Source organism: Schistocerca cancellata, chromosome 4, assembly GCF_023864275.1.
Source record: "Schistocerca cancellata isolate TAMUIC-IGC-003103 chromosome 4, iqSchCanc2.1, whole genome shotgun sequence".
NCBI classification, from domain to species: Eukaryota; Metazoa; Arthropoda; class Insecta; order Orthoptera; family Acrididae; genus Schistocerca; species Schistocerca cancellata.
In genome coordinates, this window is record NC_064629.1 from 864,136,386 (window position 1) to 864,150,950 (window position 14,565).

The 14,565-nt window shown below is 39.3% G+C and overlaps 1 protein-coding gene across 1 annotated transcript in view; it reads right to left on the reverse strand.

The window, feature by feature from the left end:
• LOC126184477 (dynein axonemal heavy chain 7-like) overlaps positions 1–14,565 on the reverse strand; it is a 1,143,184-nt gene that overhangs the window by 414,386 nt on the left and 714,233 nt on the right. Inside the window, exon 31 of the mRNA XM_049926869.1 lies at positions 5,128–5,291. Within this exon, the coding sequence (XP_049782826.1) occupies positions 5,128–5,291 (164 nt within the window). The remainder of the gene's footprint in view (positions 1–5,127; positions 5,292–14,565) is intronic.

Genomic DNA, 14,565 nt, shown 5'->3' on the forward strand with positions numbered 1-14,565 from the left:
CCTGCAAGAAAATGTGAAAAGCAAACAGCCTGAAATTTGATGAGAAAATTGATGCTCTTGCATCAGTATTATGCACCCGCACATTCATCCCTGTTGGTGCATGACTATTGTACAAAAAACAAAGTCACAGTGTTTCCTCATCCTCTGTGCTCTCCAGACATGACCCCCATGGACTTTAATTACTTCCAGAGCTGAAAACCCTATCGAAAGGATGAAAACTTGCAACAATAGATGCAGTATAAGAAAATTTGCAGATGGCACTTCATGAAAGCCAGCAAGAGGTGTACCAAGACTGCTCCTGGAAGTAGAAACACCATTCAGAGTGGTGTATCAATTGTGGAGGAGAGTATTTCAAAGGAGACAATATACAATAAGTAAAAGGTATGTTTATAAATATTTTGAAATGTATGTTTATAGATATTTTTAAATGTTTTGAACAGACCTCGTATACTACCATAAACACAAGGTATAACCTCACTGAAAGCAAACCTAAGCCTACTGTTGGCAAAAATCAATAACTGTTTAATTCATGATTGCAAAGATCCGCTCACCTGCCCCCAATGCTAAGTCAGCCATCCATACCAACATTGCCCTAACTTCGAGTCTGTACCCCTCTGCAGCACCTATAACCAATCCCGTCCCACCTACTCTTACAAATACAAAACTAACCTCTCTTCAGACAAAACTGGACTGACTATCCTCTCTACTCTATTAGCACAGCACATCACCCAAAAACTCCCTACATTCTCTTTCTACTACTGAAGACATCATACACTTCACTACCACAGTTCCCCTCTGCAGCACCTATAACCAATCCCATCCCACCTACTCTTACAAATACAAAACTAACCTCTCTTCAGACAAAACTGGACTGACTATCCTCTCTACTCTATTAGCACAGCACATCAACCAAAAACTCCCTAACCTCTCTTCAGACAAAACTGGACTGACTATCCTCTCTACTCTATTAGCACAGCACATCACCCAAAAACTCCCTACATTCTCTTTCTACTACTGAAGACATCATACACTTCACTACCACAGTTCCCCTCTGCAGCACCTATAACCAATCCCATCCCACCTACTCTTACAAATACAAAACTAACCTCTCTTCAGACAAAACTGGCCTGACTATCCTCTCTACTCTATTAGCACAGCACATCAACCAAAAACTCCCTACATTCTCTTTCCACTACTGAAGACATCATACACTTCACTACCACAGTTCCTCAAAATTTGCACCCATTTGAGTGCCCCATATCCTCAATCAAGTTACCTGGGCGTTTTCCTGACTAGACACCCCCATCTGTTACCTTCCCCTCAGCTCTATGCAACATATCCAACCAAACTATACCCAATCCCTTCTCACATCACTGACAAATTCTTCCATCCATCCCAACCCCCACAAATCACACCTAACAATCTTTTATCCATAACTATACTTTCAATGACAGCTCCCTATTGTCATCCTTCATCCACTCTCCACCAACATCTTATCTCATTCACGCTTTGCTTAGAGCTGGTCATCAAAAAGGACTAATGTCAGCTACATTTTCAGCCAATCATTCCTACCAGTCAGCTCATAAAACAAAGTCAAATCCACAGGATCAGAAGCACAATGTATTTAATGATATCATTGTGCATCACCACTGAATTTTTTTGTTTTAAAAACCTATAAGATGAAGTGGAGGCTACATCATTGCCATCAGCCTGCCCCTGCATTCAGGAATGAAACTATAATAAAGAAAAAAAATGCACAATTTTATTTTTTCTTTATGGAAGCTGTTCAATATGTTGGTTACTGTGATCATAACTGAAAATAGTTGGATCTATCATGGGCTATTTTACACTCACAAGAATCTTAGGAGATAGGAGTAAACCTTTAGCAATTACAGTGATATTATCAAATAGTTTAATGTTAATATTTCCTGGAATTTTAAAAAACAGGTTCTTCACATCATCCCAGTGTGTGTGTGTGTGTGTGTGTGTGTGTGTGTGTGGTGTGTCCTCTACCTCGAAAAAGGATATATTCCAAAAGCTAGCAAAGTTGGTTTGTGTGTGTGTGTGTGTGTTTCACATTTTACCAGAACTTTTTTACTATAGGTTAAATATATTATGATCTTTAAACTGAAATAAAGAATGTTACATATAACCTATCAGCCTCAAAAAGGGTCTAGAAATAATTGAAAATGCCAAAGATGTAGCAAACTAAACCTGCCTATGAAATTTTGACTCCATTCTCAGTGATTTTCAAAAAAGTTCGTTCATGAAAATAGGCGCAATGTTCAAAGCTGAAAAACAGTAATTATTCTGCTGATTAGGAAAAAATTGCTTCCTTTCTGAAAAATGTTGCAAATTCATGTGTATAAAATGTGTATGAAAAAGAAATATCATTTTAAGATGTATTTTGGGGCTAACAGTGATTATAATGCATGATTGCGCAAAACAAAGTCATCAACATTCCTTAAAAGAAGTAACTTGTCTATATATGCATACTTAATCTACTGCCAGAAGAATGTTATTTATACGTAACAATTTCAGGCATAATGCAGTGCTAAATAATTAACCAAAATTAATATTTAAATGAAAAAATGCATATAATCATAATTCTGAGTAATACAAATACATTTAAATATAAAAATGTTGGCAACATTTTTTTGCATGCTTCAAAATGCCCCTTCCAATCATTCCATTATGGGATTAAAATCATGAAAAAGTAAACTGATATGTTATCAGGACAATAACACATTAGATGAACTATGGAAATTATTCACCAAATAGTTGCAAATGAGTTTAACAGAAAAGACAATAAAACTGCAACTATGATTTTACTGTAGTGTTCGTATAGTACCACTCAAGTGGCAAAGAAAATGAGTCTGTTATTATCAATTAATTGAAAAAATAACAGTGAGTGATTTGTTCATTTATAAATTGAACATATTTTCTCAGGTACAGAACCTACATCTACATTTATATAGATACTCCACAAGCCACCATATGGTGTGTGGCAGGGGGTGCCCTGTACCACTATTAGTCATTTCCTTTCCTGTTCTACTCACAAACAGAGCAAGGGGAAAAACGCCAGCCAACATATGGTGTGTGGCAGGGGGTACCACTACTACCACTACTAGTTGTGATGGTTCACCCACTTTTATTTCTTCATTAATCATCCTCGATGTTGATGTACTGGCTGAAAAAATAGGGGGTGGAAGTGCAGTACCGTCTACCGTAAATTATGAAGCTGACAGATGCACAGTTGCGTTTCACAGTCTTTTACCTTCACTGTTCACAACCCCTCAATATTATATGGCCAGTGCACTATTGTTTAACTTTTGATAATACTCTTTAATAGGTTGCCAACGAACATCCACATACTGTTACAATAGTTTACTGTTGAACATCTACAAGCAGTAAAAAAAATAACCACACAGTGCAGAGTTCTTTTGGAATAATCAGGTATGTATGGAACTGATACTGTCATTGTTTTAACACATGACCTTATTGTGTTACACTTATTTCACAGTTAAGTTGATGCATTGTTGTTGTTCTAACCAACACAGGTTTCTTGTCTGAAACTTGGCCGTGGACTGACTGTCTCAGGGCCAAAAATTGAGTCCTTATACAGCCTCACAATAAAGTTTAATTTACAGAAATTTCAATTGCAACTTAAATCTTTAAATTAACTGAATACATTGAAAAATTTGCTCCTTGTAACAGTTTCTTCTACTACAAGGTTTAGGCCAAATATAACATATATCGTTACACAAACAATACTTTTAACAAAACTGTTAATTACTGCCCGTATCTCGTGGTCGTGCGGTAGCGTTCTCGCTTCCCACGCCCGGGTTCCCGGGTTTGATTCCCGGCGGGGTCAGGGATTTTCTCTGCCTCGTGATGGCTGGGTATTGTGAGCTGTCCTTAGGTTAGTTAGGTTTAAGTAGTTCTGAGTTCTAGGGGACTTATGACCACAGCAGTTGAGTCCCATAGTGCTCAGAGCCATTTGTTAATTACTATGGAATTAATTAAGGGCTGGCTTTGCTAACATGTTTTCAAATATAGCCAAATAGATCCTTTAAGAATATTATCAGTTGTTCCTCTAAATGTTTATAATTAGTACAGAATTTATATTCATTTACATGTCAACAACAGAATTTAAATCACAAGACAATTACTGATTTTGTCCTATAACAAAAGACACTAACTAGGAATAGTCAAGTAAAATTATAATATCAATTACATACATAAAAATAAGCACAAAATTAGATCTGATGTTATATTCTTTAAAACTGAGGGCCAACCTTTCTCTTTTATGAAAATGTAGATCACATTCACATATGTTAATGATAATTAGTTCAAAGTGAAAAAATGAAATTTAAGGATGCAGATGGCAAAACAAGAGGGGAAGTAAAAATATCCCAGCTTGCTTCATCACATCGTCATTTCCTTTCCTGTTCTACCCACAAATAAAGTAAGGGAAGAATGACTGTCTATATGTCTCCGTATGAGCCCTAATTTATCATGTTATATCTTTGTTGTCCTCATGCACAATGTATGTTGGTGGCAGTAGAATCATTCTGCAGTGAGCTTCAAATGCCAATTCTCTATTTTTTCTCAATAATGTTCCTCAAAAATAATGTTGCCTTCCCTCCAGGAATTCCCATTTGAGTTCCCGAAGCATAAGGCTGTGAAACTGCACTGATAACAAGAACTTCCACTTCATTGATATTATCTAACAGAGATTGATAATTTCTAAAATCTTGTTGAAGCTATATATGTGAGCCCTGTAATTTCAGTAACACTTAACTGGTAACTAATTTTACATCTTAAATCATCTCTTGAGATAGATGAAATAACATACATCAGGATATACTTAGCTTTTGTGGTATTAACAATTATAGTTGACTACACAAAATCTATACTTCACAGACAATGGTATCATTTATATTGGCAATGACCCTACAGTGTTTAAACAAGTGATAAATTTAAACAAATTAATAATAAAATGATTTGGTTCTGTCTTGTGGCAAATTGCCTTCAACTGCTCCACCCCTGCCCACCACCTGACTCCTGTAAATTATGCTACTAAATTAACAAGAAACAAACAATTAATACTCCATTTAAACATACCATAAGTTTCAGTTATGTCAGGTTGAAAGATAAGACTTCCTGACAAAGCTGCTGCAAGTCTTGTAAGTGACTGTCTTCCTGAACCTCCAACACCAATGAGTAAACCATGGGAGAAAGGGGTAATAAGAATCCTGCAAATTCTGGAAAGGTGTTCCAATGCAAACCTGAAAGTAAGATTAGAGATTGTAAGTTTTCTGACTCATAAAATGATATTCAGACTGCCTTATTACTATTCTCAGCACATTATGAATTGTACTAATGATATAAACTGCACAAATTTTTTAAGTTATATGCCTCTGTCCACATTTATTATCACCAGAAACACTGTGATGACTAGATCCAGTTCCACATTAATCATTATATACAAGTAGGTACTGCCACTTTACTACACATGAAAATAGCATTAATGACATAATCACATGATGAAGTCACAGGATTTTTTAACGCAATATCAACAGCACTCCATGCCTATGGACATGTTCAAATAAGTTCAGGATGTCCAATTTTTACATGATGTTATGAACTCAAACTCTCATGAATAAGTTACATCGGTATCACCTAATGGCTTGTCAGACATGGACTGACTATTTTAGTGTGGGGAGAGCTACATAAAGACTGGTTGGTTTATGAACATATTGTGATTTCTTATATTATATTTTGGTATGGAAAAGGGCTAGGTTCGATTCTGATAGTTCAGATGGACTATGTATCATTATAGTAATCTTATTTACAAAAATATGTGGTGCTTTTAGGGAAATAAATGATATTGAGGAACCATGTTATGTTTCTGCATTGTGAATAACCCATTTATAAGTACAATTGCCATAGTCAGATTTATAATCATTTATGTTAGCTAATTCTTAATTAATGCCTTGACTACTTAGTGTAGGCTGTCATTCTGTGCAAGAATTTAGAGCAACAAAAGCATGATGGAAAAAACTGGAATCTTACAAACACAATGGAAAAATTTGCAATGGAGAATCTAGGTATGTTTGAACATAAACATTAATTATAATTAATGTTATAAGATGGCTGCAGAATATACTTTTTGCCCTCTGTATTAAAATTGGTGGTTACAACTAACTTTCTGAATTCAGGTTTCAGTTTAGTGTTCTCCATCATGTACAGTTCTTCTCAAAGCCAATTTCTTCTCTACTACAAAAATATGCTATAATTCAATTGAAACAAGTGTCAGTTCACATGCAACAAGGAAAATTTCTTCTCTTTGTGTGTTTTGATGTCTGTGTTTGTCCATTTGGTGCCGGTGTTGGAATGGCATTCCTCACTGAACACAACAGGCGATCACTGTGGGTATTCTAGCTGTGGAGGGTAAAATGGATGGGTAAAGCATGGAAACTATAATTTAAACAGGCTCAGTGAAGCAGATACTCTACATTCAGTACATGAGACTATAAGGAGGATGCTAAATAATGTTTCCCTGGTGTATGGTATCAATCTCGCCTACTAGTGATCCATAGATGTCACGGGAGCCTGCAATGCTGCTCACTTTATAGACTCACCATTGATGTCTTCATGGGTTGTGTGCCTATCTGGTAGCACTGTGGCCAGCTGTTAAGTTCTGATAATGAAATACCATGAACATAAACATAACACAGAAGGAAAATTATATCACTGCTCTTGTCACGTCGACAGCTTGGCATCAGTGTGGGAAGTGCCAGGGTTTGTGGACACTTAATGTAGCATGTTTTAAGGGAAAATCCCACACTCTGTGGCAAAGAGGCCCAGGACAGGGAAAGCTCTTGCTCTTGGAAGCATACAGTTTGGAATGTGGCTTTTTCTGGGTGATGTGTTGTCTGCTACAGTTTGAGACCATCTGCTAGGGAAGACAGGTGTATGACACCCCCCTTGGGGGAAGGAGAAGGCAGGTTGCAGGATGAACTGGCCACTTCCAGCGTCAATCAGTGAACTTTTGTGGACAGCAGCGTGGTGCCTGTGTAGCTGGGACCACTGGAAATGACAGAGACCATGGCAGCCAGAGAGGCATCACGTCATGAGCTCAGCTTTAGGGTAACACCCTGCCTTCAGGCAGGGTGGAGGAGTGGTTGTGCATCATGGTCAGCAGGTGTAGTCAGGCATGCTGTGGTGTGGAGCAGTGCCTAGTAGAGGGTGCAGCAGTGTCCTGGTACTCGGACAGGTCATGCACGGCGATCTGTGCACAGTGGACCCAACATGAGTGGCATAATGCACTCCATATTGTGCTGCTGCTGCCACCTCTTCCTGGTACACTGAATCACTCTTGTGGCAGGGTCACGTGTAGGTATCTCGGGGGTAGTGACAGGTGTCTCAGTATTGAATATGTTGTAGGCACCTCATGACTCCAGGGACACACCAGAGAATGGGTCTAGCAGTGGGGGAAAGGTGGTAGGTGTCGTGAGTGGCTCTGCTGGGGAAGGTGGTTGGGAGATTGAACATGTACACCAGCTTCAATCTATTGATGGATACTGTGGTGGCAGGGCCATGGAGATGTGCAAAACAGGTATTCTCCCCAAGCTTGAGCACAAGCAGTGGGCACAAGTACTCCGGGCAGAGAGGCGGCTGGCTGGTATCTACCCGGAGCATGATGTGTGAATATGTGCAGAGGTCACAGTGAATGAGGGATTTGCACTTGCCTTCATGTGCTCTGGACACAGATACTCTGTGCAATTGTGCAGCTGCTGTCTGAAGACTGGGTTGCAAGTGGTGGCCAGCAGGAGCTGTAGCTTGATGAACATGCCCAGGATGGTGAGGGGCTACCCGTACACGATTTTGGTGGCGAACACACAATAGTTGGTTTATGGGCCACCCACAAGCCTAGGAGAACTAGCATCAGGGTGGTAGACCAAGATACAAACTGACAGGTAATGGCAGCTTTTAGGAACCTGTGGAATCTCTTGACCATGCTGTTAGTGGCAGTGTGGTAACCAGCTGTAAAATGGATGAGTATACCAAAAGTTTTGGTGAGTGTTTTCCAGGCAAGGTGTGAACTGTTGTCCGCAGTCCATTGTCACACGGTGGGGGCAAAGTGGGGGCATAGCTCCCAGCCATGGAGTGAATCTGTTGATGATGGTGAGGATGTTCCAGTGTTGGTTTGATGATGGAATTGGACCTACATTGTCAATACGGACATGGGAAAAATGATAGTCCACTGGGTGACAGAAGTGATAGGGGCATGCATCTGATGGGTTACCTCAGAATGCTGGCACAGAAGGTAGTTGTGGGCCCAGGTGATGCAATTCCACTAGATACTGGACCATATGAAACACTCCTACATGAAGGTAACAGATGCACAGATGCAGTGGTGGGACAGATCGTGGAGATGTTTGAATGCTGTCTTGCAGAAGTCAAAGAGAAGGTAGGGATGTATGTGCTCCATGGAGTCGCCTGAATGGTTGGAATTAATGTGGAAGTCTAACCAGACATGTACGTTGCACAGCCAGAAGGTCATAAACACACATTTGAAAAGACCAAAGGGTTTCTTTATTGCCTTCTTCTCCACAGCCTATGGGGTGACTGGAATCTGTGTAAAGGTTTTTGTGCACTGTACCTACCTGAATATGGTTGTGCCAGACAGATTGTGACTGTAGCTGTGGAAGAGGGGCTCTGGGTAATGGTCGGGGGTCATACCAGTGCCGAGAGCCTGAAGGTTACTACACAGGTGCAAAGTGCCATTTGGTTTTGGGATGAGATGTAGGGCAGAGGCACATGGGCTCTTTGAAGGGCAGAGTACAAGAGTGGTGATCACTGCTTCAATTTGGTGTGCACAGCTCTTGCTTACCCAGTGGAAGGCAGTGAGGGTGGCAGAAGGGGCCCAGAATCATTGCAACATAGTACAATGTACTATTGTGTACCTTCTGGAGGGGTGATGGAAGGGCTAATGAGGAGAGGAAATTCTGGGAGGAGATCAGGTCAGTAAAATGGTAGGAATAGGACACTTGCTTGATGGCAGAATGGATAAGAGTATGTGCTCTGCAAGGAATAGAATTGCAAGACATGCCGTTGATGATAGGGCTATTCATCGGATCAAGGAAGAGGACAGAGTGGGCGTGTGAAGTTGGCATCAATGACAGGATCCTTCATGTTGGCCACAGTAGGTCCATGAAAAATCTCCATCAAAGCTGAGGTCAATGGACCTGGTGTGGGAACAACAGGTTGTGATTATGGATCCATTTGTCATGGCGAGGAGGAGAGGCAAGGGAGTACCAGAGGAAGGTAACAATTTGCAGGGATAGACAGAGAGATTATAGTCAATTTCAAGCAGGTAAGTTGATGGGGAGGAGGGTTTCAGATGATCCTTCATGAACAGACATGTCCTCACCAATCATACAGGTTATACACTAAGGTGACAAAAGTCATGGGATACTTCTTAATATTGTGTCTGACCTCATTTTTCCCAGTGTAGTGCAGCAGCTTGATGTTACATGGACTCAACAAGTCACTGGAAGCCCCCTGCAGAAATACTGAGCCAAGATGCCTCTATAGGCATCCATAAATGCGAAAGTGCTGCTCATTCAAGATTTTGTGCACAAACGGATCTCTCGATTGTGTCCCATAAATGTTTGTGGGATTCATGTTGCGTGATCTGGGTGGTCAAATCATTTGTTCAAACTCTCCAAAGTGTTCTTCAAACCAATTGTGAACAACTGTGGCCCAGCAACATGGTCCACTGTCGTAAATAAAAATTCCATCGTTGTTTGAGAAAATAAAGTCCATGAATGGCTGAAAATAGTCTCTAAGTAGCTGAACATAACCATTTCCAGTCAATGATCAGTTAGACCAGAGAACCCAATCCAGTCATCTAAACACAGCCCACACCATTATGGAGCCAAAATTGGCTTGCACAGTGCATTATTGACACCTAGGATGCAGGGTTTCATGGACTGTGCACCATACTCAAACCCTACCATCAGCTCTTACTAAGTGGAATCAGGACTCATCTGACCAAGCCTCCATTTTCCAGTCCAACTGATTTGTTCACTATCATAGGAGAGGTGCTGCAGGTGATGTCATGCTGTTAGCAAAGACACATGCATTGGTCATCTGCTGCCATAGCCCATTAATGCCAGATTTTGCCTCATTGTCCAAGCAGTTACGATCATTACACATTCCACATTGATTTCTGTGGTTATTTCACCCAGTGTTGCTTGTCTGTTAGCACTAACTACTCTATGTAAACATAACTACTCCCGGTCATTAAGTGAAGGCCATCAGCCACTGTTGTCCGTGGTGAGAAGTGATGCCTGAGATTTGGTATTCTTGACACAGTCTTCACACTGTGGGTCTTGGGATATTCAATTCCCTGATGATTTCTGAAATTGAATGTCCCATGCAACTAGCACCAACTGCCATTCTTTGTTCAGAGTCTTTGAATTTCTGTTGTGTGGCTATAATCACATTGGACACCTTTTCACATGGATCACCTTGATATAAATGACAGCTTGCTGTAAGTTGCACTATGCCTGTGGAGGGTTCATAGGACATGGAGGTTGTGGGTGCTGATACAGGCTGTAGATGTAGGGACTAAGTGAGTAGTTACAACAAAATAAAACAAAGAAGGTGACATCACTAAATCTGAAACAAGGCTAGTAGCTTTGGGTTATAGGCAGATATTTGGATTAGATTACAGGGAAAGCTACAGCCCAATGATTGGACAAAGCAGCTTGAGGATTCCGATAGCAAGTGCAGTACTAAGGGGGTGGAAAATCAAACACATTGATATAGAAGTTACTTATCTAGATAGCCCCATACGTGGCACCATTTTCTTGGAGCAACCAAATTTTTTCAGGTTGGGGTATAAAGTGTGCTTATTGAATAAGAGTATATTTGGGCTTCACCTGACAGATAAGGATTGGAATCATTTTTTATGTTATATGATGATAAAGTTAGACTTGAAACTGTATGAAAAAAAATCCTTGTGCGTTCTTCTGTAATAATTTAATCATTGGGGTTCGTGTTGATGATTTCAACATTCAAGAATGTTTTGAAATGCCACATTAACATGAAATGTTGTTTATTCTAGGACTTGAAATTGAACAGTCTCAAGAACATGTGAAGTTAAGCCAAAGTAACTACATTCAGCAGACACTCATAGAATTTAAAATGCATGAAAGCAAGCTACACCATGTAAAGAGAACCTTATTGCTGAAGACAAGAATGACAAGCATTTGACCGAAACTTCTACCAATAGGGGGTGGATTGTTTCCTATATATCTCCACATGTACTTGATCTGATATTGCCTTTTTGTGAGAAGGTTGGGTCAATTCAGTTATACACAAAGTGTTTCTCACTGGGCCAGAGTAAAAAAGGTGTTTTGCTACATGCAGCAATGTAAAGATTTGAGTTTCTGTACTGAGCCAATTGTTCTGATACCAGTGCATCTAGTGATGCTGACTGGGAAAATGACTGAGCTGATAGTAAGTCTGTAATAGGGCATGCAATTTTGTTAGCTGGAGCAGCAATAAGCTGGAAGAGTAGAAAACAATCCATTGTAGTGACCTCCACAGTAGAAGCTGAATACATTGCCATGTTTGAGACACATAAGGAGTTGGAATGGTTTGTAGAGTTTCTAAATGAGATAAAGTGCTCGGAATTTGTTATACTGCCCATGTAAGTCAATGCTGACTACACACATGCCACTGAGATTACCAAGAAAATGAGTGTATCAGAAAGGACCAACATTTTAGGCTGCAGTATCAAAAAGTCAGGCAGACTGTCTTCGATAGTTTTCTTAAGTATGTGTCAACAGACGAGAGTGTGGCAGACATTTTAACTAAAGATCTCAACAGTATTAAAACTGAGATATTCAGAGATATGTTAGGATTAAAATAAGTATTATCTTCTGTCAGACAACCTGACAGCTAAATTTTGTCTCATTTGTGTTCGTATGTTTAATACTGGATTTTAGCAGCATGGGACTACTAAGTTATTCTCTTATATAGACACTGAGGGAAAGTGTTGCAAATCTGTCTGGCAATGCAGTGGCCATCATTTGAATTCAGTGCCACTTCCAGTGTACTTGGACACTAAAGAGATTTCTGCATGATGTTTCTCTTTTCTTTGTGTGCTCTTTGGTGCACCTGTGTAATTTGTGCCAAAAACATCTCAGTGCAAACACTATAATGTGATGCTAGTGCCATTCTGCACAGAGTATGAGTGGGTTTATCTGCAATATATTTATTAAAGTGAATGTGTGTGCATTGTAATTCAACCACCATCCTCATCCACTTCTCAATAATGTCACACACTTTAAAATTACAACACAATATTACTTACTTTGTCTTGAAATTATTTACTTTAACCTGAATGGCAATATGGTGACGTATTTTTGTGAACACCAGTACAGATGGGATCACCCAGCTGGGGAGGCGCTACCTGCCACATATTGTGTTCAGTGTAGTCCACTGAACCCCTATCTGTTCTTGGGTTTGCAATGACTCTAATCCCCTACACCTCCATGTAGTTCTGCAATACAGTGTGAAATTCTGTTCTTACTATTCAAATCAATTGCAAACAGAGATCTCTAGCTAACAAAATCTCTGAACATACTGCATATTACAACTATAATTCTCTTGAACATACTGTACACCCTGAAAATTGCTGTCTGCACATTTGAATTGAAAATTACTTTTTCAAAATTATTTAATTCACTGTCAACTTCAAAATTTTTACAGACATTGAATACTGAGTATTTACCAACAGCTCTGTTTACTTTAGCATCCTTCATCTTCCTAACCTACACATTTTTCATCACAAAATTGTTTGCATCAGAGGTTACTAATTGCAATTTGTTTACCTTATAGTTAGTTATACAAGTCCTTCTCTTTCCTCCAACAATATCATCAACTCTGTCCACAATGTCATATATTACTTTTACACATCCAGTTTCAATATCTTCAAAAGTATAATTATTTACATTAGCCCTTTAACTAACCTCAAATTTTTAAGGCCAACAATAGCTGTTTGCTTTGAATTCAGAATAATTCCGTTACTGTAATTACAGGAACAAGTTTATAGCACTTCTGTTAAATCATCTTGATCAACAACAGTGACTTCCATCTCCTTGTTACAGTGGTTTTCAATTACATTTTCACTCAATAGCTTGTCAGTACTGAAAGTATCTAATTTTGAATCAGAGTGTTTAGCCATTTATTCTAAGATTTTTTCAAACAAACTTTTACAGAATATCTTATCATTTAAGAATTTAACATACTTACTGAAATCTAGCTTCAAGCTGCTAATTCCATTCTTAAATTCCTTTTTAATGCCACAACCACTTTTATTCATTTTACCCTTAAACTGACAATGTTGTTGTTCTGTTTGCCCAGTTTTACATTCAAACTGTCCATGAATTCCCCTAACATTGACCTAATGACACTGGCCCAGTACTTCTCTTGTGACCTTGGTTTTCTTCATTCATTCTCTCAATTACTACCAAACACTTGAAAACACTTCAATTCACTTCAATTTACTATCATCCCTTTTATCAAGTATATCGTATAGGGATTGTCATACAGAAATATTGAGTGAGAGCAATTTATATTTCTAATAACTATGGGAAATAACATCATTTTTTAACGTAGGCTTTACAGACTTGCACAAATTTGTTGTCTTTCTTATACATATAGGTTAAATAACAATATTTCATAGGAATAAATCAAATGATATGACCTATCTCGTTTGATCTACATCTATATCTACATGCATACTCTGCAAGCCACCTGACGGTGTGTGGCGGAGGGTACCTTGAGTACCTCTATCGGTTCTCCCTTCTATTCCAGTCTCGTATTGTTCATGGAAAGAAGGATTGTCGGTATGCCTCTGTGTGGGCTCTAATCTCTCTGATTTTATCCTCATGGTCTCTTTGCGAGATATACGTAGGAGGGAGCAATATACTGCTTGGCTCCTCGGTGAAGGTATTTTCTCGAAACTTCAACAAAAGCCCGTACCAAGCTACTGAGCATCTCTCCTGCAGAGTCTTCCTCTGGAGTTTATCTATCATCTCCATAACGCTTTCACGATTACTAAATGATCCTGTAACGAAGCGCGCTGCTCTCCGTTGGATCTTCTCTATCTCTTCTATCAACCCTATCTGGTACGGATCCCACACTGCTCAGCAGTAGTCAAGCAGTGGGCAAACAAGTGTACTGTAACCTACTTCCTTTGTTTTCGGATTGCATTTCCTTAGGATTATTCCAATGAATCTCAGTCAGGCATCTGCTTTACCGACGATCAACTTTATATGATCATTCCATTTTAAATCACTCGTAATGTGTACTCCCAGATAATTTATGGAATTAACTGCTTCCAGTTGCTGATCTGCTATTTTGTAGCTAAATGATAAGGGATCTTTCTTTCTATGTATTCGCAGCACATTACACTTGTCTACATTGAGATTCAATTGCCATTCCCTGCACCATGCGTCAATTCGCTGCAGATCCTCC